At 49.4% G+C, this 26,839-nt stretch overlaps 1 protein-coding gene and 1 non-coding gene across 11 annotated transcripts in view; one reads left to right on the top strand and one right to left on the bottom strand.

Annotated features, from left to right (window-relative positions):
• LOC144508625 (PHD finger protein 20-like) overlaps window positions 1-26,839 on the bottom strand; it is a 50,819-nt gene that overhangs the window by 20,968 nt on the left and 3,012 nt on the right. For 4 of the 10 annotated variants that reach the window (XM_078236824.1, XM_078236819.1, XM_078236820.1 and 1 more), the window contains exons 1-10: window positions 22,667-22,768; window positions 21,835-22,006; window positions 17,886-17,970; window positions 16,844-16,932; window positions 14,661-15,018; window positions 13,330-13,470; window positions 11,011-11,166; window positions 7,992-8,180; window positions 5,591-5,653; window positions 2,722-3,006 (exon numbers count right to left, since the gene is read on the bottom strand). In XM_078236824.1, coding sequence (XP_078092950.1) covers window positions 2,722-3,006; window positions 5,591-5,653; window positions 7,992-8,180; window positions 11,011-11,166; window positions 13,330-13,470; window positions 14,661-15,018; window positions 16,844-16,932; window positions 17,886-17,970; window positions 21,835-22,006; window positions 22,667-22,749 — 1,621 coding nt within the window. In that variant the 5' untranslated portion in view covers window positions 22,750-22,768. Of the gene's footprint in view, window positions 1-2,721; window positions 3,007-5,590; window positions 5,654-7,991; window positions 8,181-11,010; window positions 11,167-13,329; window positions 13,471-14,660; window positions 15,019-16,843; window positions 16,933-17,885; window positions 17,971-21,834; window positions 22,007-22,666; window positions 22,769-26,839 lie in introns of those variants that run through there. The other 6 variants (XM_078236823.1, XM_078236825.1, XM_078236821.1 and 3 more) reach the window with 6 other exon arrangements.
• LOC144508811 (U2 spliceosomal RNA) lies at window positions 4,843-5,042 on the top strand. The gene has a single exon (XR_013500356.1). It is a non-coding gene; the product is annotated as a U2 spliceosomal RNA (small nuclear RNA).

Below are 26,839 nucleotides of genomic sequence, written 5' to 3'. Positions count from 1 at the left end.
CCATCCATTGACTCTGTCGACACTTCCCGTTGCTTCGGCAAAGCAGCCAGCATAATCAAGGACCCCACACAGCCTGGACATTCTCTCTTCCACCTTCTTCCGTCAGGAAAAAGATACAAAAGTCTGAGGACACGCAGCAACCGACTCAAGAACAGCTCCTTCCCTGCTGCCAGAGTTTTGATTTGGACCTACCTTATATTAAGTTGATCCAGGGTAAATATGTGGGGTTATGAGGATAGGATGGGATTGCTGTCGGTGTTGGCTCCCTCTGTGCTGTAGGAATTCTATGATTCTAACCGGCTCAATCTTTCCCTGTATATCAGTCTCGCCATCTCAGGAATCAGTCTGGTAAACCTTCGCTGCACTCCCTCCTCAACAAGAACATCCTGCCTCAGATAAGGAGACCAAAGCTGCTACCTCAGATCAACCCCACAATATTGTCCCTCAGATCAACCCCACAATATTGTCCCTCAGATCAACCCCACAATATTGTCCCTCAGATCAACCCCACAATATTGTCCCTCAGATCAACCCCACAATATTGTCCCTCAGATCAACCCCACAATATTGTCCCTCAGATCAACCCCACAATATTGTCCCTCAGATCAACCCCACAATATTGTCCCTCAGATCAACCCCACAATATTGTCCCTCAGATCAACCCCACAATATTGTCCCTCAGATCAACCCCACAATATTGTCCCTCAGATCAACCCCACAATATTGTCCCTCAGATCAACCCCACAATATTGTCCCTCAGATCAACCCCACAATATTCAGCCAGTGTTTCAATCTATTATTAACTCTAAAACTCAAAATATTCTCGCTAACCACAACCCAAAGTTTGCGAGGGCAAAATCCAGAATCTAACGGCACCAGATGTTTAAGGGGGGGACGGATATGAAAGTCTCATACACCCACTGTTCCATTTCATTGAGACTCAAGTGAAAAAGAACAACACCTACTCAGCACGACAGAGGACCTCGCACACAATAACGCTACATCTGTTGTTAAATTCCGGAGACAACGCTGAAGAACTTAAAGCAACTGTTTAGCCTCAACGGAGGATTATCGCCTCACAGCAACGACAGTGAACAGGTTGCATTCTGAAGCTATACGGATAGCAGTTACAGTCATGGTGTACATGGGCAGCACGGTGGCACAGTGGGTTAGCACCGCTGCCTCACAGCGCCAGGGACCCGGGTTCGATTCCCGGCTTGGGTCACTGTCTGTATGGAGTCTGCACGTTCTCCCCGTGTCTGCGTGGGTTTCCTCCGGGTGCTCCGGTTTCCTCCCACGGTCCGAAAGACATGCTGGTTAGGTTGCATTGTCGATACTAAATTCTCCCTCAGTGTAACCAAACAGGTGCCGGAGTGTGGCGACTAGGGGATTTTCACAGTAACTTCATTGCGGTGTTAACATAAGCCTACTTGTGACACTAATAAATAAACAAACCTTAAACTTCAAACATTCCGCCCATCGTGCCTGTGCCAGCTTTTTCAAAGACCTATCCAATTAGTCCCACTCCCCCATTCTTTTACCCAAAGCCCCAGAAGTCTGTCTCCACCCTTGATTGAGGGGGGAGCTGCATACAAGTAATTGGGAAATTCTTTCAAAGGGCTGACATAGCCGCAAATGGGCCGAATGACTTCAACTGAAGAGAAAGGAGGGGGGAGGGAGAGAGAGAGAGAGAGAGAAGAGAGAGGGAGAGAGAGAGAGAGAGAGAGAGAGAGAGAGAGAGAGAGAGAGAGAGAGAGAGAGAGAGAGAGAGAGAGAGAGAGAGAGGGAGAGAGAGAGAGAAGAGAGAGAGAGAGAGAAGAGAGAGAGAGAGGGAGAGAGAGAGAGAGAGAGGGAGAGAGAGAGAGAGAGAGGGAGAGAGAGAGAGAGAGAGAGAGAGAGAGAGAGAAGAGAGAGAGAGAAGAGAGAGAGAGGGAGAGAGAGAGAGAGAGAGAGAGGGAGAGAGAGAGAAAAGCAGACCAAGTAGTGACTCTCCAAAGGGGGAAACTTCCGTCTGCTGCTAAAGGAAACTGCAGGGCTGAGAGGAGGGGGGGGGGGGGGGGGGAACAGGACAGTGGAATAATGAGCAGCTCTTTCAAAAGAGCCAACACACAATGGGCCAAAGGGCCTCTATCTGCAACGTGCATTCAGTGCGAGTGCATTGCCAGGTATGTAGGCCGCACGTCCCGATGATCGGTTGATCAAATCAAACAAGGTGTCCCTTTGGTTATCTGTAAGTAACAGGCAGAGGACAGACTGCACTCAACCGGCCCACGGCAGCAAACTTAGAACAAAATGTCTACTGTTATCTAGGATTCTATGACTGGGTAGCACTTGCTCAATAATCCTGAGTGCGTTAATAATCAGACGAACCAATTTAAGATTATTAGTGAAGTTCATAACGTGCCTCATTTACACGTGATAGAAGCACCATACATTCATAGGCAGGGACCTTCTCTTTGCAAAAAAAATGTTCAAGTCTTTTCTTAATTACCCAAGAGCTGAGGGAACCTTCCCCATTGATTTCTCCATGACAACCACCTTAGCCAATCAGAATCAACTTGCTAATCACTCAGCCTCCTATTCTCCTGTAGTGTAAATTGTTGCAATCATTTGAAATTTGGTATTCTTGCGTTTGTCCTGATGAGTGCAAGAGGGAAAGCTTTGGCAACATGCCTCTCCTTTAAGGCAATGTGCAGTTCTGGTCCATGGGCAGACACTCACGTGATGAGCCGGAGGTGGTGCGGCGCCTCTTGGGGCTGTCCAGGAGGGATTCCGCCTCCGAGGTGCAGGAAGAGCCTCGGGTCTGCATGCTTCTCTTGGGGGAGCTCTGCTCCGGCTCCACTTTCTCCACGCCGTGGTAATACTTCATGTGGTAGTGCAGCATCTTCGCTTTGCGGAAGGCCTTCGAGCACTCGGCAATCTTGCACTTAAACTTGTTGTGGTCCAGCTCGATGATCAAGGCCTTGGGAGGTAGGTGGCTCTCGGGGTTCTGAGTGCTGTTGGTCACTGCAGAGCAGAGGGGGGGGGGGGGGAGGGGAGGGGGAAATATGAAGGATAAGAGGGTCGGGAGGTGGGGGGGAGGGGGGGAAGAAAACACATAGCCGTGAGTTTCAACACCACCTTCTTCCCCCAAATCCCCAGTATCACAATTAAAACAGCAGCAGTTGAGAGAGGAGTTAGAATAAGTTAAGAGAACGGCTGTTATTAGCAAGGCAGTACTCCCTGCTTGACTAGGGCAGCAGCAAGGTTCCGAACACACAGCTAGAATCATAGAATCCCTACAGTGCAGGAGGCGGCCCATTGAACCCCCAGCCACCAAGGCCCTATCCCCGTAACCCAACGGCCGTCAGATTGTCAGAGGGATCAGTAAAACTGCTGATTCTCCCCCACCCGCACGCCAGCTGGGAACGAAAGGAGGGGCAGCTCACAAACCGGACTGAGAAGTTAGGGGTCGTGCACTGTCACCTGACGGTACGCACAAAGGCCGAGACCTCTCGAGGCTGAAGCAGCAGCAGAAACGGGCGCCTGGGCCGCTGGAGGTCCGAGAGAGGAAAGCCGAGAGCTGGGGAAGGTCCTCTCACCGCCAGCAACTCAGGCGAAGAGAAGCACTTAGTGAGGGCTGCAAGGGCGGTTTGCTCCGAAAGCCATTTCTATCCCGTCATAGCATCATCAGGCGATAGAACTCGTGAGCCAGTAGAGGGGGGATTGGAGGGGTTAGAAAGGAGAGTGACGGACTGGTTCCCGCTCCTGCTCTCCAGTAACTAATGAAGCAGTTTTTTAAAAATTCATTCGTAGGACATGGGAGCCGCTGGCTGGCCAGCATTTATTGCCCATCCTTAGTTGGCAGTTGTGGCTCTGGAGTCACATGTAGGCCAGACCGGGTAAGGATGGCAGATTTCCTTCCCTTAAGGACATTCATTGGGAGAACAGGCTAGTGGCAGTGATGACCCATGAGATGCGATAGACTGACACTCAGGTCAAAGATGACTCCACATGTGAATCAAACTCCAAGCAAGGGGAAGGTGTGTCAGCTTCCCTTCACACCTGTGTCCCCCAAGATGGAATATGTAACTCCCATTAACGGTAAGAACACTCACTTCAAAATTCAAACTTGAGGCCCTTTGTAAAATTTTGAAAAGATGTTGGCAAGAGGCAGGCTGTTGCCATCAGATACAAGAGGCACAGCTCTCAACAGTGGAAAGCTCTGGGGAAAGGGACACATACGGCACAGCATGTTTCGACATCCAACAAACCCCCCTTGAATTTATGCGGACAATTCCCCTCCTCTTCACCCCACGGTTCTGTTACTGCCTTTTTGGGGCTTTGAGGGAGACAAGAGTGGCAGAGCCATCTCCAACTCTTGGGCTACTCTTGAGCAGCATCTACTGGTCAGCTCAAGAACAGTCTTGGTTGACCACTCCAGTCTGGGGCACGACGCACAGGGAAAAGGTTGGGAAGGAGAGAGGAAGCTGCAATGTTAGTCAACCAATGTGGAGGTTGTACTGACCTCAACGAGGCCCCATGAGGTTAGTCTCTTGGCGTACGAGTTCCCTGATTGAGGTAATGATTGCCTGCCCAATCAGTCTCACCTGTGTATATATTGAGGAGCACAGGGCTACTGGCACTCCAGATTCTTACTGTGTTGCTGAAGCACTCTGAGGAATGGAATAGAGTTTGTAAATAAAGGGAATCTGGTGAAGGGAGACCAGCCTCTGAGGAGTTATTTCTCAGGTGAGACAGTGGCTTGGGTAACATCAAACGTAAAGGGGGATATCCTACCCAAGTACAATGTTATTGTGTAACACGCAGTGGATCATTGTCACTAACAGTGGACACTCTGGTATACCACTCTTGGCCTTTTGGCTAAGATCAAGTGTAGTATCGACATGCTGTGCTTGGTTGAAGTCATTAGGTTACATTTAAGCTTCATTTGAAGCAATTTTTAAAAGCGGCATCTCGGCCTTTTGGCTAAGATGCAAATGAGATCAAGCCTTGGAGGAGGAGCTATGCCTTCTCCAATCAGCTTGGATCATGTAGATCAAGCCCAAGACAGGAAGTGGCCAGCCTGTCTGGTCAGCTTGGATCGGGAATGTCTCACTTACTGAGACTCGGAATTGGAATTTGATTGGACGGAATTGGATGTAAACAAAATTTTAAAAATACCACACGGGCCTTTTGCACAGTATCACTTTAGATGAAGCCCTTCCGCTCAGCCAATGTCACAGGAGTTTCCTAACTCATCGTCTCCTGGGTGATCTGAGGTCAAGTTTTATAACTTTGGAAAGCATGAAACACTTTCACGACTAAATCCTTTCATTTCCGTCTCACACGGCCGTTTATGAGCATTATGGCTGACAAAAAGCACACAAATGCACATGTATGTTCACACCACCCCCCCCACAACACACACACACACAAACATACACCACCCCCTCCCCCCCCATACAACACACACACACAAACATACACACCCACCCCCCCATACAACACACACACACACACCCCCACACGAGCAGACAAGCAGCAGGGCAGACGGACAGGGAGGCTGCAGTAGCGAGTCCTGGTTGGCCTCACTAGAAAGAAAACATACAGGGTTCCCTACTGTATCTGTTTGGGTTCTGGGATCGTGGCACACGCTTCACAACAGGAGCTGCTGAGAAGAGGAAGACAAAAACAGAATTACTTATGGGTCTCCTGCACTGCCGAGAAGTCACCTTCCTAAAGCCAGGGGCTCCCGTCCGGAGGTGTTGGCGGGTTGGGCAGTCTTCTTAACAACACCCCTTCCAAAAGGAGGGCAATACAGGAACGCTCAACTCATCGGAAAGGCCCTTTATTCCCACTTTCACAAAAAAGTCTCTCTTTTTTTTAAATTCATTCGTGGGACATGGGCGTCGCTGGCTGACCAGCATTTATTGCCCATCCCTAGTTGCCCAAGGCCAGTTGAGAGTCAACCACATTGCTGTGGCTCTGGGATCACATGTAGGCCAGACCAGGTAAGGACGGCAGATTTCCTTCGCTAAAAGGGCATTAGTGAACCAGATGGGTTTTTCCAACAATCGACAATGGTTTCATGGTCATTGGTAGATTCTTAATTCCAGATAATTTTTATTGAATTCAAATTCCACCATCTGCCGTGGTGGGATTCGAACCTGGGTCCCCAGAGCATTAAGCTGAGCTTCTGGATTAATAGTCTAGCGATAATACCACAAGGCCATTGCCTCCCCTCTGCAAATATTTAAGCACATTGCGGTGAAGAGACATTATCGCTGAGAAACTGGGACAGTTCCCAGTTTGTGACGCCAGAGTTTGGCTCCAGGCTGAGTGGGAATTAAATGGTCGACCACTCGAGTATCTGAAAGTTGAGTGAAATCAGCTTTGGGCCTGACGCTTGACGTTGGGGGTGCGGGGGGATTACAGGGGGCACAGCACAACGTTGCCCATGGTTTTAGTGTTAACCAATGGGTCTCACGCAAAGACACTGTGAAATCTGCCTCTAAGCGGGACACAGAAATGTTGACAGTGATGGAGGTACTCCCCCCCTCCATTATGCAGGTTAACGGGGCGTGATCAAATCCTGCATCCATCCCAGAATGATGAATGAATGTGTCCTGGAAAAATATCCCACTCCCCTGCACCAAAAGGCAGTGGAATTTAGCCTTCAACACACCTTGATATTTCGGATGTGGAGATGCCGGCGTTGGACTGGGGTGGGCACAATAAGAAGTCTAACAACACCAGGTTAAAGTCCAACAGGTTTATTTGGTAGCAGGAGCTTTCGGAGCGCTGCTCCTTCATCAGGCGAGTGGAGAATTAGGTTCACAAACAGGGCATATATAGACAACGACACAATTGCAAGGCAATGGTTGGAATGCGAGTCTTAACAGCTAATCAAGTCTTTACAGATAATGCGAGATCAGACCAGGTAAGAGAAGCACCTCTTTAACCTGTGCTTAAGCCTCTCTCCACTCGCATTGTCTGTACCTGTAAAGACTTGATTACCTGTTAAGACTCGCATTCCAACCATTATCTTGTAATTGAGTGTGTCTATATATGACCTGTTTGTGAACCCAATTCTCCACGCACCTGATGAAGGAGCAGCGCTCCGAAAGCTCGTGATTCCAAATAAACCTGTTGATATTTCAGGTAACTTTTACTAACTATTATTCTGTATGATAAGAAATGAACATGTGCATTGCAATGTCCCAATGGTACGCCTTCCACATTCAGTCCAGTCCCTCCACCACTGACCAACAGTGGCAGCAGTGTACACCGTCCACAAGATACTCATTGTAGGAAAATCCATATCATCCCTGCAGTGCAGAAGGAGGCCATTCAGGTCTGCACCCATTCTCCAAAAGAAAATAACCCCACAAATTGACCGTGGCCAATCCACCTATCCTGCACGTCTTCTGGACTGTGGGACGAAACCAGAGCACCTGGAGGAAACCCACGTAGACACAGGAAGAACATGCAAACTCCACACAGTCACCCAAGGCCGGAATCGAACCCGGGTCCCTGCCGCTCTGAGGCAGCAGTGCTAACCACTGTGCCACCGTGCTGCCCAATGCACTGCAGGAACTGTCCAAGGTTCCTTTTGCAGCACGTTCGAAACCCACGACCACTACTATCTAGAAAGACAAGGGCAGCAGATACATGGGAACACCACCACTTGGGAGTTCCCCTCCGAGTCACTCACCATCCTGCCTTGGAAACATATCGGCCGTTCCTTCACTGTCGTGAGGTCAAAATTCTGGAATTTCCTCCCTAACAGCACTATGGGTGTACCTACACCTTAGGGACTGCAGAGGTTCAAGAAGGCAGCTCACCACCACCTTCTCAAGGGCAATCTGGGACGGGCAATAAATGCTGGCCTAGCCAGCAATGCCTACAGCCCATAATAACGAATAGCAAAAAAAGCATTACTCCAACCCAGTACCCATCTATCAGGAGACACGCCTCCTATAGGGCGGGTACACCCAGCTCCATCTTACCAGCTTCTTTGGAAGGATCCTTTGGCTCAGAGGTTGGCACGGGCGGGTCCAGCTTCACTGCTTCATCGATCTGGTGTTGGGGGCTGGCAATGCGCTTGGGCACTGACGGGGTGGACGTGGCATCTGAGGAACTCTTGGCTTTGACGGCGAGGGGCTGCTGCACCTGGGCAGGGGGCTCGGAGCTCACTGCTGTTGGAAAGAAACAGGGTCAACATTTCACAAGCGAACCCGGGGTACGAATTTCACTGGAGAAACTCAGCAGGTCTGACGGCATCAGTGGAGACAGAGAATAGTGCCAAGGTTTTGAGTCTGGATGATCCTTTGGCTCTATTCTCTCTCCACAGACACTGTCAGACCTGCTGAGTTTCTCCAGAATTTTCTGTTTCTGTTTCAGATTCCAGCATCCACAGTATTTTGCCTTTATCATGAATTTCACTGTTGGGCAACACAAGTTCATAAGATATAGGAGCAGAATTAGGCCATTCAGCCCATTGAGTCTGCTCCGCCATTCGATCATGGCTGATATGATCCTCATCCTCATTTTCCTGCCTTCACCCCATAACCCTTCAACCCATTACCAATTAAAAATCTGTCCAACTCCTCCTTAAATTTACTCACTGTCCCAGCATCCACCGCACTTTGGGACAGCGAATTCCACAGATTCACAACCCTTTGGGAGAAGTAGTTTCTCATCAACTCTGTTACCCCTTATCCTAAGACTATGACCTCTCGTCCTAGGATGCCCCACAAGAGGAAACATCCACTCCACGTCTACTTTATCCATGGCCTTTTATCATCTTGAATACCTCAATTTGATCTCCCCTCATTCTTCTAAATTCCAGAGAGTATCGGCCTAAACTGTTCAATCTCTCTTCATACGACAAACCCCTCATCTCTGGAATCAATCTAGTGAACCTCCTCTGAACTGCCTCCAATGCCTCTACATCTTTCCTCAAATAAAGGGACCAAAACTGTGCGCAATACTCCAGGTGCAGCCTCACCAATGCCTTGTATAGTTGCAGCAATACTTCCTTACCTTTATATTCTATTCCTTTAGCTAGAAATGCCAACATTCCATTCACTTTCTTTATTATCTGCTGTACCCGCATGAACATTCAGTCACTGACAAGCTTGGAGCTGCCATTTATTACATTTTTCATCACACAGAAGCCAAGGTTTCAGTCCATCTGTTACACCTGCACTTCCTTTAATCTTGAGCCCATGTCTGTTGCATTAGTCAATGATTCGATAACACAGGGCATGGGTTGGACAGGGTGGAGTTGATATGAAGTCCACATCAATGAGAGAGCATTAAACAATTCAAACCACACATTGTCAGACTGTTAGTATAGCAGGGGGTGTGGTACAGTGAGGGATATGATGGAGCTGTGGTTTATAGAAGTACATTGTTTATCGGAGGGGAAACAATTTATTTACAGATTGGTTCCCAGGTCTGGTTCTTTGGCCAGTTTTCGGGCAGGCAACGATCTGGCGTTCCTCTCCAACAACCATTCCTCAGCAACTGTCAAGCTATGCCCAAAGTCCATTATTCTGATTGCGCTTGATGCAGCTTGCCTCGATCCAAGTTTTGGGTCATTGTCTGTGTGGAGTTTGCACATTCTCCCCATGTCTGCATGGGTTTCCTACGGGTGCTCTGGTCTCACGATTAAAAGAATCGTAGAATCTCTACAGCACAGGAGGGGGCCAAGCGGTGGCCAATCCAGACCGCACCAATTCACCAACACAGCATCTCACCCAGGCCCTCCCCAACCCCGTAACCCCGCTAACTCCCCAAACCTAAAAATCTTTGGACACCAAGGGGCAATTTAGCATGGTCAATCCACCTAACCTGCACATCTTTGGACTGTGGGAGGAAACCAGAGCACCCGGAGGAAACCCACGCAGACACGGGGAGAACGTGCAAACTCCGCACAGACAGTCATCCAGGGCTGGAATCGAACCTGGTTCCCTGGTGCTGTGAGGCTGCAGTGCTGGCCACTGTGCAGGTTAGGTGGACAGACTATGCTAAATTGCCCCTTAATGTCCAAAGATGTGCAGGTTAGGTGGATTGGCTATGGGAAATGCGCAGGGTTACAGTGATAAGGTTGAGGGTTGCTGGGCCAGGGTAAGCTGCTCTTTCGGGGAGTCGGTACAGGCTCATAAGAACATAAGAACACAAGAAATAGGAGCAGGAGTAGGCCATCTAGTCCCTCGAGCCTGCCCCGCCATTCAATAAGATCATGGCTGATCTGAAGTGGATCAGTTCCACTTACCCGCCTGATCCCTATAACCCCTAATTCCCTTACCGATCAGGAATCCATCTATCCGTGATTTAAACATATTCAACGAGGTAGCCTCCACCACTTCAGTGGGCAGAGAATTCCAGAGATTCACCACCCTCTGAGAGAAGAAGTTCCTCCTCAACTCTGTCTTAAACTGACCCCCCTTTATTTTGAGGCTGTGCCCTCTAGTTCTAGTTTCCTTCCTAAGTGGAAAGAATCGCTCCATCTCTATCCTATTTCTGGCTCGATGGGCCAAACGGCCTATTTCTGCACTTTAGGGGCTCTATGGTGCTTAATTTTACTGTGTTCACTCAAAATAATTTTTCACACAACATCAGGGATTTTCATGCATCGGTGCAGCCTCGATGGGCCGAAGGGCCTCTTCTGCACTGTAGGATTCTGTGATCCAGGTACAGATTGAGCGCTGTACCGGAGCAGTTCAGGAGAACAAGCAACGCATCAAAACACACACGAAACCCGCCCATCGTATCCGGTGGAACAGAAACACGTCGTGTGCCCTGGATGGATTCATTTTCCCATCTTTCTTCCTTCGGGGTGGGGAAAACGGGATAAATATCAAGTTAGGGTCTTGCTGCACCACCACAGTACAGATCAAGGACTCCGAGAGGCGGAGGACGAGAGGGCAGGTCGCCACTGGAGATTTTATTTTCTCCCTTTTGAACATTGCAAGCAAAAAGAGAGGGTGGTGACATGAAGGAAAGAATGGGAGACTTCACCTTCCTCAACCTTCTCCTGCTCCTTGGTTCTGTTCGGAGTTTCTGCTCCATTGCTCAGGGACCCAATCAGCGAGGAGTTGCTGTCACCAGACGCGAGTCGCAAAGATCGTCTTCTGTTCTGACTCTGTCCCTGGTCAGCCGCTGGCTGCCTCTCGCCTGTACAATCACGCAAAGCAAAGCAAAGCTTACATCTTATTGTTCAAGAACATTTTCTCCTCTCCCCTCTTCCTCGGTGTGAGATTCGAGAGTATAATGTCACTTCCATGAATACATATAAGACAAGGGCACCAGAAAATTTTATAGAATCCCTGCAGTGCAGAAGGAGGCCATTCAGCCCATCAAACTCTGCACCGACTCTCCGACAGAGTATCTTACCCAGGCCCTCTCCTCCGCCCTATCCCTGTGACCTCTCACCTTTGCCATGGCTAATTGATCTAACCTACACCCCTTTGGACACTAAGGGGCGATTTAGCGTGGCCAATCCACCTAGCCTACCCATCTTTGGACTGTGGAAGGAAACTGGAGCAGACACGGGAGGAACGTGCAAACTCCACACAGACGGTGACCCTAGGCCGGAATTGAACCCGGGTCCCTGGCGCTAAGGGGCAGCAGTGCTAACCACTGTGCCACCGTGCTGCCCTTTGACCACCACCGAGATGACTTGAGTTCCCTCGGTCCCACAAGCTGAAGGAGAGAAGGAAAATGAGAGTGCACTGCTGCAGTATATAGTCATTTTAACAATAATTCTCACATTTATATAGCACCTTTAACAGACTAAATTCAACACAGACATGCAGGGAGATTTCGGGTGGCCAAAAAGCAGAGGTGGAGGTTAATCACAGAATTCCTACAGTGCAGAAGGAGACCATTCGGCCCATCGAGCCTGCACTGACAACAATCCCACTCGGGCCCTATCCCCGTAACCCCACGTATTTACCCTGCTAGGCCCCCGACACTAAAGGGGTAATTTAGCACGGCCAATCAACCTAATCCGGAGGAAAGCGGAGCACTGGAGTAAGTCCACGCAGACACGGGGAGAATGTGCAGACTCCAGACAGACAGTGACCCAAGGCCGGGATCGAACCCGGGTCCCTGGCGCTGAGAGGCAGCAGTGCTAACCCACTGTGCCACCGTGCATTAGGGAGGGAATTCTCGAGTTTAACAATGTTGAAAAGGGAATTGGATAAATGCTCAAAGGGGAATGTAGAAAGAGCATGACGGTGGGATTAATTGAATAGTTCTTCCAGAGAGCTAGGACAGGCACGATGGGCCTAATGGGCTCCACTGTGCTGTACGAATCTAAGAGATTGCTTCAAGTCTGGCTCCCAGCTAAGCTGCTCCAGTTATGCTGCAGTTAAGAGCGAATCCAGTGCAACAGCACTGGAATAGCGAGGGCCGCAGTTTCCACAAATCTCAGCTCTACAAACTCTCGGCCCTGCTCCCTCTGAAGCCCACAGTGGCACAGCGGTTAGCACTGCTGCCTCACAGTGCCAGGGACCCAGGTTCAATTCCCGGCTTGGCTCACTGTCTGTGCGGAGTTTGCACATTCTCCCTGTGTCTGTGTGGGTTTCCTCCCACAGTCCAAAAGACGCGCTGGTTAGGGTGCATTGGCCGTGCTAAATTCTCCCTCAGTGTTACCCGAACAGGCGCCGGAGTGTGGCAACCAGGGGATTTTCATAGTAACTTCATTGCAGTGTTAACGGAAGCCTACTTGTGACACTAATACGTAAATAAACTTTAATAAACACACAGTTATAGAACAAGGTCATGACAGCTGTAGAATAACAGCTTGCATTTATGTAGCACCTTTAGTCCACTTAAACACCCCAAGGCACCTTTTCAGGAACATTGTCAAACGAAATTTGATGCTGAACCACAGCAGATGATGGCTGAGATTCCAAAAGCTTGGTCAGAGAGATAGGTTTTGTGGAATGTCTTAACAACCGACTTATATCTATACAGTGCGATCAATTTAATAAAATATCCTAGGCACAAACAGAGACGTGGAGTGGTTTAGGGAGGAAATCCTGGAGAATTAAGGTCTCGGCAGCCGAAGGCACGGTGGCCAATGGGTGAAATGGGATGCCAAGAGGCCCAAACTGGAGGAGCACGTGGATCATACAAATCAGCAGTGCCTTGAATTGCGACAACACTCATTTTTCCTTCTCCTTTTGCCCCATCGTCCAGTTGCAATACAAGTGACTGAAAACATCAAAGATGGCAATACCAGGCCAGCTCATCTCGATTACACTTTCTCCCTCTTGACAGCCGCGTCATAGAACGCTGTACATCTCAGAAACTACTCAACAGGACACTAACCTGGGATCTTGCTGTGCCTCGTTTGCTTGGGCTGGGAGGAGGCATCTGAGGCAGACTTCCTCTTCCCGGTCCCTGAAGTTCCTTGGCGTGATGGGAGCTGTCTGCGATCCTTCTGACCAGAAGCCCCCTTCGAGTGACTACCTGGAGAGATACGTGAAGGAAATATAACTTGCAAATGCAAAATCGATCAGAAGCAAAACCTTTCAAACTAATTTTCTTTTTAAACCAGTCTTTTTTAAAAAATTCATTCCTGGGACATGGACGTCACTGGCTGGCCAGTATTTATTGCCCGTCCCTAGTTGCCCAAGGGCAGCTGAGAGTCAACCACATTGCTGTGGCTCTGGAGTCACATGTAGGCCAGACCGGGTATGGATGGCAGACTTCCTTCCCTGAAGACAAAGGAATGGGCAACAAATGATGGCCTACTCAATGGGTCTCTGATGCAAGAACATACAAAAAGAAAGTGCAAATTGTCTGCCTTTCTCCGTCCTCCCAATCCATGTGTTAACCCTCTCTTTTTTTATTCAAGTTCCCTTCACCCTCACTTTACACCTTTCCCTCATGATGCAGGTGAGAATTTTAGAAGCCATCTTCATGGAATCATAGAATCCCTAAGTGCAAAAGAACTGGATTCAGCCCATCGAGTCCGCATTGACCACAATTCCACCCAGGTTCTATCCCTGTAACCCCTCATATTTACCCTGCTAATCCCCCTGACACTAGGGTTAATTTAACATGGCCAATCCACCTAACCCGCACATCTTTGGACTGAGAGGGGAAACTGGAGTACCCGGAGGAAACTCACACTGACACGAGGAGAATGTGCAAACTCCGCACAGTGACCCAAGCCGGGAATCGAACCTGGGTCTCTGGCGCTGTGAGGCAGCAGTGCTAACCACTGTGCCGGCCAGAAGCACATCCCAAAGCGTCTGGCAGCCACGGAAGTGCTTTTAGAAGTGTGGTTACTGTTGTAACTCTCCTTCTTGGCACAACATCGTGGGCCGAAGGGCCTGTTCTATGTTGTACTGTTCTATGTTCTGGACAATCAGGGAAAATGAACATGTATCGGGCTGTTGTGTAACGCACCGTGCTGTGATTTCCCGCCATTCCTCAGCCTTGCCTCTCACCCCAAAGTCAGAACGTTGCGGGTTCGAATCCTACTACAGGGACTTGAGCACAAAACATAGGTGGACACTCTCGTGCAGCACTGAGGGAGTGCGGCACTGTCGGGAGTGCTGCCTTTTTCAGATGAGACGTTAAACCAAGGGCCCCAAGTCCAACTTCAGTTGGACTTTATACTGGCTGCCCAACTCAAACGCCCGATAGTTCACCTGTAAGTCCGACAGACGGGGGTCTCCCGCGTTTCCGCTTCTCCTCGGGTTTCCCCGGCTCACTGGAAAGTGGCGAGCTCTTCTGCGACGGAGACTCCGGTGAACTCTCTGGCTGGGTGGCCGGCTCCTGGGAGGTTTCCTGCAAAGTCTTTGGCTCCCCCTCCTCCTGCTGCTGCTGCTGCTGCTGCACTGGCTTCACCTCTTCCTCCACCTCCTCCTCTTCCTCCTCCTTCTTCACGACCTTAGTCTCCACAACCTGCTCTTCGACAAGGGACGAGGGGGTCCTCTCGCGCACCCTCTCCCTGCGCCTGGCACTACTGCTGGAGCCATTTTCTTTATTCCTCCCACTTGCCGGGTTCTGTGAACAAAAACAGTGCTTGGCCATGACGCTCCAAATACAGATACAGGCCCCAGTTTTACCGGCACGCCCACCGTGGCTCGCAGAACGGCATTCTGCATTGGCCGCGGGAGGGACCTTACGAGCCTCGGGCGGGCATGACGGTAAAATTCCAGCCATAGGTGTCCAGCAGAAGAGCAGTGGCTTTGGAATTGGAACATCTCATCACTCAATAAGATTCACATTCAAACTAATGATTCTGAAACACCAGCTCTTTGACTGCTGGCAGACATCAGCTGACAGCATCTCTTTTGCGGACATTATCTTTCCATTCTGGGCACCCCTTAGTCACCCAAACACCCACTCCCGAACCCAGCAAGCGCACGTGCAACAAAATCACCCCCTGACCCAAGCAGACAGGTGGACTTCCTGCTTTACAGCCTGTTTGCAACATTTAATAGAAGTGTTTGAAATCACAACGAGTTGAGATAGAATAAGCAGAGAGAAACAGTTTCCAGAGGTTGAGAGGTTGGTAACTCAAGAGGGTGGTGAGTGTCTGGAACGGGCTGCCAGAGGCAGTAGTAGAGGCGGGTACAATTTTGTCTTTTGAAAAGCGTTTAGACAGTCACATGGGCAAGATGGGTGTCGAGGGATATGGGTCAAACGCGGGCAATTGGGACTAGCTTAGGGGCTAAGAAGGGCGGCATGAACAAGTTGGGCCGAAGGGCCTGTTTCAATGCTGCAAACCTCTGTGACTCTATTTCCCCAAACAGACAGCACAAAGGGTTTTGTGATGGGTTTGATCAATAATAACACAGCTGTGTTTATATATTATTAGAATATCTCAAAATTCTGTTTTGTTCTCCTTACCCAGGGAAGGACATACCTGCCTCAGAGAAGGTGCAATGAAGGTTCACCAAGTTCCTCGGACAAAAGGGAGGTCCTACGAGGAGGCGTCGAGAAAAACGGACTTCTTATCTCCGCGATTTAGCAGAATGAGAGGTGATCTCATTGAAACACAAGGGGTGGAATTTTCCATCCATTCACACCAGTGGGATTTTCCAGTCCCGCTGCAACGAACGGAGATTTGGCCGAGCGTCAAATTCTCCTTCCTCGCTGGCAGCGGCGGCAGGACGTGAACGGCTGGAGAATTCAGGCCAAGGTTTGAGAGGGGGCAGATGCTGAGAGGCTATTCCCCCTGGCTGCAGTGTGTAAAACCCGGGCCCATAATGTCAAGAGGCAGCACAGTGGCACAGTGGTTAGCACTGCTACCTCACAGCGCCAGGGACCCGGGTTCAATTTCCGGTTTGGGTCACTGTCTATGTGGAGTCTGCAAATTCTCTGTGTTTGCATGGGTTTCCTCCGGATGCTCCTGTTTCCTCCCAAAGTCCGAAAGATGTGTGGGTTAGGTGCATTGGTCATGCTAAATTGCCCCTTAGTGTCTTGGGATGCGTAGATTAGGTGGATTAGCGGGGTAAATATGTGGGTTACGGGGGTAGAGCCTGGGTGGGATTGTCAGTGCAGATGGGCTGAACGACCTCCTTCTGCACTGTCGGGATCCTATGAGGTCAGCCATTTGTGACTGAGTTGAGGAGAAAGTTCTTCACCCAGAGGGTTGTGAATCTTTGTAATTCCCAACCTCCAAGGATGGTGTGCTATGTTGGTCAGCACATTCAAGGCCACCATCCGACAGATTCTTGGCAATAAGGGATATTGGGATTGTGTGGGAGTGTGCAGTTGATGCAGTCAATCAGCCATGACCTGAACGAATGGTGTGGCAGGCCCAAGGGCCTACAAGGCCTACTCCTGCTCCTTATGTTCCTCCGTAATGTAATGTGAGCCTTACCTTCTCCCTCGAGCTCTTTGGAACAGATTTGACGTGGATTTTCTTCACAGTTTGAACGACTCCATCGTAGAATTCCACCGTGTAAGAAGCTTAAACAGAGAAGAGGCAGACAGGCAGTCTCAGTAGCGCGATGCCACACGGCTTCAATGTGTTACAGTCGGTAATCATCAGAAATAATAACATAAAAGACCATTTCCTCTCTTGGTCAAACTCCTGCGTCATCTGCCTAAACCTCACCCAGGATTAAATAAACAAACATTCCCATGTTACACGGGGAACAATTTCCACCTGCTCCATTAATCTGACCTGGGAATCCAACGGGAGATTACCCAGCCGGAAATTTCTGGCCAAGGGCATTGTGGGCTCCAGGGATGGAGAAAAGAGCCGCTGCCTTTTCCTAACCTGGGCTGAGGAGATAAAAGAAATCTTCACAGCCGAAGGGAAAAAAATCATTATAAATCATGGGGGTGGCTGGGTGGCACAGTGGGTTAGCACTGCTGCCTCACAGCGCCAGGGACTCGGGTTAGATTCCCGGCTTGGGTCACTGTCTGTGTGGAGTCTGCACGTTCTTCCCCCGTGGGTTTCCTCCCACAGTCCGAAAGATGTGCTGGTTGGGTGCATTGGATGTGCTAAATTCTCCCTCAGTGTACCCGAACAGGTGCCGGATTGTGGCGACTAGGGGATTTTCACAGTAACTTCATTGCAGTGTTAATGTAAGCCTGCTTGTGACACTAATAAATAAACTTCGGGGGGGGGGTTCCATGTCTCACTTTTTCACTCACTCCCTCCTCTACTCCTCTCACTTTATATTCCTCCCCCCTCTCTCTCACCCCTTGTTCCCCCCCCCCCCCCCTGTCCCCAATAGTTTGCTTCCAAAAAGCGGACGTTACACTTTCAAAAACAGTGCCTTTCTAAAAATGCCCTCCCAAACGCAACACTGCCGCCACCCCACCCACACCCCCTCCAAAAAAAATAAAAGCTCAGGTCTGTTCCTTGCAGGTTCCAAACCCACGCTGAGTCACCACACTCAAAGCTCACTTACCATCCTTGTTGACTGATATAACCTTGGCTGGATAGAAGCGACAGTCAGACCAGCAGGCCAACACCTGTTCACCGCAGTGGAACTCCTAAATATCAAACGCAGCAACATACAAGAGGAGGTTATCCAAGGTTCCAACGATGCCAACTTACTTCCAACCAGCAGCATGTGTACTCAATTCTATGTTTAAAACGTCAACACTGCATCGTGGGTGGAGTCTGCACGTTCTCCCCGTGTCTGCGTGGGTTTCCTCCGGGTGCTCCGGTTTTCTCCCACAGTCCAAAGATGTGCTGGTTAGGTGGATTGGCCGTGCTAAATTGCCCCTTAGTGTCAGGGATACTAGCTAGGGTAAATGCATGGGGTTACAGGGATAGGGGCTGGGTGGGATTATGGTCGGTGCAGACTTGATGGGCCAAATGGCCTCCTTCTGCACTGTAGAGATTCTATGATTCTAGCATGTCGGGTGCAGGTTTTCACATCTACAATCCTGCACTAATGCTGCTTCTTTTTTTTTAAGTAGAAATTTTGCTAAGGCGTTTCTTCTCCCCGAGAGCCGTGTTTGTTGGTTTCATTGCGACACCACTATTCCCAGCCACAATGAAAATGATTGGATTAATTGCCCTGTCGATGGAGACTGCGCTGCTCTAAGTGACGGTCTTCAATGGGGGGCTCACAGTGTTTGACCGTCGAGAAAGGACTTGGTGACAGATGTCAGAATGGGTTTTGTCCAGCTAGTTTCAGAATTAGTGTTCCCCCAGTTGCTGCACACAAAAACAGAAGTCCGTTCAGAAGCAGAGACAAGGTAGAGAAGAGCGATGTCTGAGTGGTATTATCACGCGAGACTATTAATCCAGAAACTCAGCTAATGTTCTGGGGTCCCGGGTTCAAATCCTGCCACGGCAGATGGTGGAATTTGAATTCAATAGAAAATATCTGGAATTAAGAATCTACTGATTCTTAAATTACATGGGTAAGATGGGTAGAGAGGGATATGGGCCAAATGCGGGCAATTGGGACTAGCTTAGTGGTTTAAAAAAAAAGGGGCGGCATGGACAAGTTGGGCCGAAGGGCCTGTTTCCATGCTGTAAACCTCGATGACTCTACGGATGACTACGAAATCATTGTCGATTATCGGAAAAACCCATCAGAATCACTAATGTCCTTTAGGGAAGGGAATCTGCCGTCCTTACCCGGTGTGGTCTACATGTGACTCCAGAGCCACAGCAATGTGGTTGACTCTCAATTGCCCTCTGAAATGGCCGAGCAAGCCACTCAGTTCAAGGGGCAATTAGGGAAGGGCAATAAATGCTGGCCAGCCAGCGACACCAAGGTCCCACAATTCAATAAAAAGGATAGACTGCTAGGATTAGAGGAGGCTTGTGGGGAGCATGATTGCCAGTATATATTGCATGTTCTCCCCGTGTCTGCGTGGGTTTCCTCCGGGTGCTCCGGTTTCCTCCCAGTCCAAAGATGTGCGGGTTAGGTGGATCGGCCATGCTAAATTGTCCCTTAGTGTCAGGGGGACTAGCTAGGGTAAATGCATGGGGTTATGGGGATAGGGTCTGGCTGGGATTGTGGTCGGTGCTGACTCGACGGGCCGAACGGCCTCCTTCTGCACTGTAAGATTCTATAGACGACTCGGGCCGATTGGACCATTTCTGAGCTAAATATTCAACATAATTCAAGACACAGAAACGTACAAGTTCCGAGGAATTATATTGAAGAAAGAGAGATACCATGCCAATTGCGTAGATTATTAAGCATTGGGCTGGATTTCACGTGTCCCTTTCAGGGATGTTTTTGGTGAAGGCATATAAAATGGGGCATGTGCCCACCCGACCACTGCCGGGGGAGGTAGTGGAAGCGGATACGGTAGTGGCTTTTAAGGGGCATCTGGACAAATACATGAATAGAATGTGAATAGAGGGATTATGGTCCCCCTAGGATAGGGTAGGGGGTTTTAGTTCAGTCGGGCAGCATGGCCGGCGCAGGCTTGGAGGGCCGAAGGGCCTGTTCCTGTGCTGTAGGTTTCTTTGTACACCTTCCCAAGCTCACCCCCATAACACAGTGGGTGGGGTGGGCAATGATATCGGCAGCCCACCCTTCACACTGAAATTAATAAATGGTAATCAAGCTGGTTAACAAGCTGAGCGAGCCGGATGAACATCGCCAGTGCCATAATATGGTTGGGAGGGGGCAGGTCGGCCCGCCCGCCCACTGAGCGTCATGGTAGCAACATGGGCTGGCATGGGGATGAACTGGCTTCACTGCCCACTTGGCTAATAGGCAGACCATGGCGCCTGAACGCTTGTTCAAACACATGGGTTCCAAGGGGGGCCTCAGGAGTGAAAGGGATTGAGGGGTCTCTCGGTCGTTGGGAGGCACAGCCATCAATGATGATGTGAAGGAGGGTATTTGAGGGGGGGGCTTTGGGGCGGGCGGTTAGGGTATCCAGGGTCAGAGAAACACAAGAGTTCAGCGTTGGGGCACACTGATGGAAGAGAGGGGGCAGTGAAACTGATAGGTTGCAGAGATGGGAAAGATATGAAACCAAAAAAGAGAACGATGAACGTCTGAGGATCGTGGGATTATATTCATTGGAGTTTAGGAGGTTGAGGGGAGATCTAATAGAAACTTACAAGATAATGAACGGCTTAGATAGGATGGACGTAGGGAAGTTGTTTCCATTAGCAGGGGAGACTAGGACGCGGGGGCACAGCCTTAGAATAAAAGGGAGTCACTTTAGAACAGAGATGAGGAGAAATTTCTTCAGCCAGAGAGTGGTGGGTCTGTGGAATTCATTGCCACAGAGGGCTGTGGAGGCCGAGACGTTGAGCGTCTTCAAGACAGAAATTGATAAATTCTTGATTTCTCGAGGAATTAAGGGCTATGGGGAGAGAGCGGGTAAATGGAGTTGAAATCAACCATGATTGAATGGTGGAGTGGACTCGATGGGCCGAATGGCCTTACTTCCGCTCCTATGTCTTATGGTCTAAAACGCTGGAAAATCTCAGCGGGTCTGGCAGCATCTGTGAGGAGAGAAAAGAGCTGACGTTTCGAGTCCAGACGACCCTTTTGTCGTCTCGTTTATCTTGGGGAAGATGTGAGGCGATTTAACCTCGACACGTTCGGGGTTTGAAACCTCAATTACAGTCCCTCCAACAGCAGGAAATTAAATGTCCCCCATACGTCTGTCAGTACGAAAAAAAGGGAACTCTTTATCAAAGCGTTAACAACACTGAGCACGGAAGCGAAATTATTCTCGTCCCAGAAACATTACATTCTCTACCCATTTCACATTAGGATTCAGCCGCCTCACTTGAAGATCTTAAAACCAAATCCACCAAAATAGCCGTTAGAGACGTCAACAATACACAGAGTTCAGTTTTTCAAACAAAAAAGGAAAACATATTATTCAATATCTCGCCGTCTCGATTCAAAAAGTGTCAAAATCCAGGGGGATATTAGCAAAATTTTTTTTAAATAAAAAACAAAAAACACAGCGAGTTACGTTCTGACCGCCACTCGGTGTACGGGAAGCAGAGTTACTAATAACTGGCAAAAGGGAATTCAATAATTACTTACACTTTTTTAAAAATTCTGTAATTGGGTGAGAGTTGGGGGGAGGGGCAGAGGTTGGGATTAGTTGGACAGCTCTGTCAATGGTTCTATAAGTGCAGGTCAGTGGGACTAGGCAAAAAATGGTTCGGCACAGACAAGAAGGGCCAAAAGGCCTGTTTCTGAGCTGTAATTTTCTATGGTTCTAAAGAGCCAGCACGGGTAAGATGACTGAATGGCCTCCTTACAGGCTGTGCCATTCTACGTTCAAGTTCTCACGGTGTGCCTGACTGCACTCACAGCGAGAGGGACGCCCCCACCCCCTTGGGGGAAACGTGTTCAGGGTTCTGCCGCTCTCCCCCACCCCGCCACCCCCCCGGGGTATTCTCCTCACCACAGTTGGCTCATCCAGTTTCGCCCCTTCTTTCCGAAGGAGGGGCCTCTCTAAAGGCCGCAGGTAGACGCTGTCCCAGCTGAACCACTCGTCGTAGCGGTGATTCCAGCGCTTGAAATGAATCAGTACCTTCCCCTCCTCGTAGTCGATCTTTTCTATGTGCGCCGTGTACCTGTCGGAAACACAGAGACGTGCTGAGGAACCCCGGGTCAACGCCAGCCCTCGCTCGCGGTTCTGCCACGTGGCAAAACGCTCCACAAGTTGCCTCAGTGATTCAAATCAGTGTTAGGGAGCAGGCGGTGACATGTAAAGATCGGCCAGGGTGGGTGGGTGGGTGGGGAGGGGTGGCTGCACTGAGTACAGTGAACGGCCTATCCAGGCATAAATAGCCTCCCAGCGGACGGTGTAGACCTGTGGCACACCACCCACGATCGGGCAGCCTCCTCCTGCCCTCCTCCATCCTGCAGAATCAGTCACGTTTTTAACACCTTCATAAGATATAGGAGCATAATTAGGCCATTCGGCCCATTGAGTCTGTTCCCCTATTCGATCATGCTCCTCATCCCCATTTTCCTACCTTCTCCCCATAACCCTTCAACCCATTACCAATTAAAAATCTAACTCCTCCTTAAATTTATTCACTGCCCCAGCCTCCACCGCACTTTGGGGTAATGAATTCCACAGATTCACAACCCTTTGGGAGAAGTCCTTTCTCCTCAACTCTGTTTTAAATTTGCTGCCCCTTATCCTAAGACTATGACCTCTCGTCCCAGTTTGTCCCACAAGAGGAAGCATCCGCTCCAATGTCTACTTTATCCATACCAGCACTTACCATTTTTTCAGCCTGTCTCGTGCTTCAAGTCGAGCGCCCACCTCGAACGTAATACCGCGTCTGCTCGGAGGTTTCCTGGACATCTTCAACACACTTCAGTCTCTGTGTAGAACGGTACAAATAGATTACATTAATTCCCGATAAATGCATCAAACGCCGTAGAAGACACAAGGCACCAATGTACGTGCCACGGGGAGCGATTCGGCCAATATTGAAAGAGAACCTCAATTAAAAGCAGGAGGGAGAATGGAAAATGGTGGAAGGGTTAGATTATGACGGGTGGGAGGAGACTCGTGTGGACCCATCGAACCGTAGAATCCCGACAGTGCAGAAAGAGACCATCCAGCCCATTGAGTCTGCACCAACTCTCTGAAAGATGGTCTCACCTTGGCCCCCTCCTCCACCCTTTCCCCATAACCCCTGCGCATTTACCACGGCTAATCCACATAACCTATGGAACTTTGGACACCAAGCGGCAATTTAGCTTGGCCAATCCACTTAACCTCCACATCTTGGGTACGTGGGAGGAACCTCCAATGGGCGGCATGGTGGCACAGTGGTTAACACCACTGCCTCAACACACCAGGGACGCAAGTTCGATTCCAGCCTCGGGTGACTGTCATGTGGAGTTTAGGTGGATTAACCATGGTAAATGTGCAGGGTTACAGGGATAGGGCAGACAGGAGGCCTGGGTACTCTGCCCGTGAGTCGATGCAGACGGTGGGCCAAATGGCCTCTTCTGCACTGTAGGGATTCTATGATTCTATGAATCCGCAGCACCTGGTGGAAGCCCACATGGACATAGGGAGAATGTGCAAACTCCAGTCACCCAAGGCTGGAACCGAACCCAGGTCCATGGCGCTGTGAGGCAGCAGTGCTAACCACTGTGCCACCCAAACGTAAACACATCATTAACTGTGGCTCACCAGGTAGCACTCTCACCCCAAGAGTCAGAAGATTGTAGGTTCAAGTCCCACTCTGGACACCTGAGCACAAGAAATAGCATGCTGACACATAATTGCAGTACCAAGGGAGTGCTGCACTACAGGAGTTGAGATGAGGCTCCAACTGCCCGCTCAGGTGGAAGATTCAATGGAATTATTTCAAGTAAGGCGGAGGAGTTATCCCCGGTGTCCTGCCCAATTTCTCAGAAGACTAAGGAAATTTGGCATGTCAGCTACGACTCTCGCCAACTTTTACAGATGCACCATAGAAAGCATTCTTTTTGGTTGTCTCACAGCTTGATATGGCTCCTGCTCTGCCCAAGACCGCAAGGAACTGCAAAGGGTTGTGAACAAAGCCCAGTCTAATACTCAAACCAGCCTCCCATCCACTGATTCCGTCTACACTTCCTCCTGCCTTAGAAAAGCAGCCAGTGTAATCAAGGACCCCATGCTTCCCGGACATTCTCACTTCTTCCGTCGGGAAAAAGATACAAAAGTCTTGAGGACGCGTGCCAACCGACTCAAGAACAGCTTGTTCCCTGCTGCCGTCAGACTTTTGAATGGACCTACCTCACATTAAGTTGATCTTTCTCTACACCCTAGCTGTGACTGTAACACTACATTCTGCACCCCTCTTGTTTCCTTCTCTATGAACGGTATGCTTTGTCTGTATAGCGCGCAAGGAACAATACTTTTCACTGTATGCTAATACATGTGACAATAATAAATCAAATCAAATTAAAGTCAATTGTAGCCCTCAACAAACATCACAAACAAAGTTTCCGGTCTTATTGCATTGCTGATCTTGGAAGCTTGCTGTGCACAGACCCAACAAGATTGGGTCCCTGGGACGTGGGGGTTATCCAATGATGAGAGGCAGCATAAATTGGCCTTGCGTTCTCTGGCATTGAAGGGAATGAAGGGCGAGATATCATGCAAAATTCTCAAGGGACAGAAGCAGAAAATGCTGGAAAATCGCAGCAGCTTTAACAGCAGAGAGAGAATAGAGCCAATGTTTCGAGTCTGGATGACCCTTCGTCAGGGGTTTGATAGGGTGGACACAGAGATCGTTTCTGCAGGTCAGGGAATCTAAAACACGGAGGCGCTCAGTCTCAGGGTAAGGGGCCGATCGTTGAGGACTGAGGTGAGGAGAAATTTCTTCACTCAAAAGGGTTGCGAATCGTTGGAATTCTCTGTCCCAGAGGATTGTGGATGCATTGAATACATTTAAGGCTGAGATTGACAGTTTTCCGGTCTCCGAGGGAATTAAGGGATGTGGGGAGGAAGTGAGAAAAATGGAGCTGAAACCCAAGATCAGCCATGATCACACGGAATGGCAGAACAGGCTCGATGGGCCGAATGGTCTACTCCCGCTCCCAATTCTTGTGTACATTGCAAATGCGACTACACATTGAGGGGGGGGGGGTAAAAACAAAAGTACTTCAGTGGCTGTAAAACACTTTGGGACCTCCTAAGATCACGAAAGGCGCTATATAAATGCACGTTTCTCTTTCTTCTGGGCGATAAAATGCCGTAAGTAATCCATAATCCTGTGCATTAGCAATCCATTACCAAGAAGCTCTGGGTGGTTTAACCAGTGGTTCAATTTAACTAACTGGGCAGCACAGTTCAGTTGACACCAGCCGGGTGCTGAGGAAATCAACAACAAACGCCACCACGCTTTGCATTAGTATACAAGCCAGCGCGCACTAGTCACCTCCAGGTTATAAGTGAATCTCTCGTGGGCTTTCTGACAAAGTGAATTCCCCTCCGACTTGCACAAGTGATGATGGCAGTCACCAACCTCTGGAGTTCTCCATCTAGTGGTCGGAGTGTGCGGAGATGGAGGAGTTTACAATGGGGTCTAATCACAGCACTGTCGGCCAGGGAGTTGGAGGTGGGTGGCAGGCTCTTTCATGTGGGGACACCCCCCCCCCCCCCGCCGCCTTATTCATTCATAGGATGTGGGTGTTGCCGACAAGGCCAGCATTTGTTGCCCATCTCGGAATGGCTTGCTGGGCCATTCCTCAGAGCAGTTAAGAGTCTCACCACATTGCTACGTGTCTGGTGTCACAGATCAAGTGAGGGTGATAGGTTTCCTTCCTGGAAGGACATTAATGGGTTCTGATGACCATCACTGTCTTGTGCTCACTGTTCCCGAGACTAGTTTTCAATTCCAGGTTTTATTAATCGAATATAAATTCCACCAGCTGCCGTGGTGGGATTTGAACCCAGGACATTATTAGGCTGGGCCTCTGGACGACTAATCCAGTGAAATTAGTGGTAATCATTGCTGTCTCAGAGCGCCAGGGACACGGGTTCAATTCCAGCCTGGGATGACTGTCTGTGTGGAGTTTGCTCTTTCTCCCTGCGTGGGTTTCCTCCGGGTGCTCCAGTTTCCCCCCCCCACACACCAAAGATGTGCAGGTTAGGTGGATTGGCCATGCTAAATTGCCCCCTTAGTGTCCAAAGATGTCTAGGTTAGGTGGATTAGCCATGGGAAATGTGTAGGGTTACAGGGATGGTGCCAGGAGAGAGGCTGGTGAAGATACTTCGTCAGTGCAGACTTGATGGGCCAAATGGCCTGTAGGATTCTATGATTCACTATTGTCCTTTGGGGAAGAAAATCTGCCGTCCTTACCCAGGCTGGCCTAAATGTGACTCCAGAGCCACGTCAATGTGGCTAAATTCTAAACTACCCTCTGAAATGGTGAGGCAAGCAACTCAGCTCAAGGGCAATTAGGGACGGACAACAGACACTGGCCTTGCCAGCGACACCCACATTCCCATGAAATAATTTTTGTTTTTTAAATCGCCCTGAAGCAAACAGTTGAGTTTACAGCAAATAAAAGCCTGTTTAAAAAGGGCGTGAGAGGAAATGGGTTAATTATCCAGTCACCTACATTCACACTCCGAATTTATCACTTTATGCAGAGAGAGTCTCTACCAACTAAACTCACGACTGAAGCCACACCAGAGAGCCTCCCAGTAAAGGCAGGGCGATTTCACCAGTAAAATGCAGTGAATGGAAGGTAGTGAATACAGGACTTTAATCCACGTGTACACAGCTCTGGTCACCCTATTATAGAAAGGATATTAAACTAGAAAGAGTGCAGAAAAGATTTACTAGGATGCTACCGGGACTTGATGGTTTGAGTTATAAGGAGAGGCTGGATAGACTGGGACTTTTATTCCATGGGACGGAGGAAGCTTAGGGATGATCTTATAG

The sequence above is a fragment of the Mustelus asterias genome, chromosome 20, assembly GCF_964213995.1.
Source record: "Mustelus asterias chromosome 20, sMusAst1.hap1.1, whole genome shotgun sequence".
NCBI classification, from domain to species: domain Eukaryota; kingdom Metazoa; phylum Chordata; class Chondrichthyes; order Carcharhiniformes; family Triakidae; genus Mustelus; species Mustelus asterias.
Note: the sequence above shows the minus strand (reverse complement) of the source record. Positions and strands in the feature narration are given on the sequence as shown.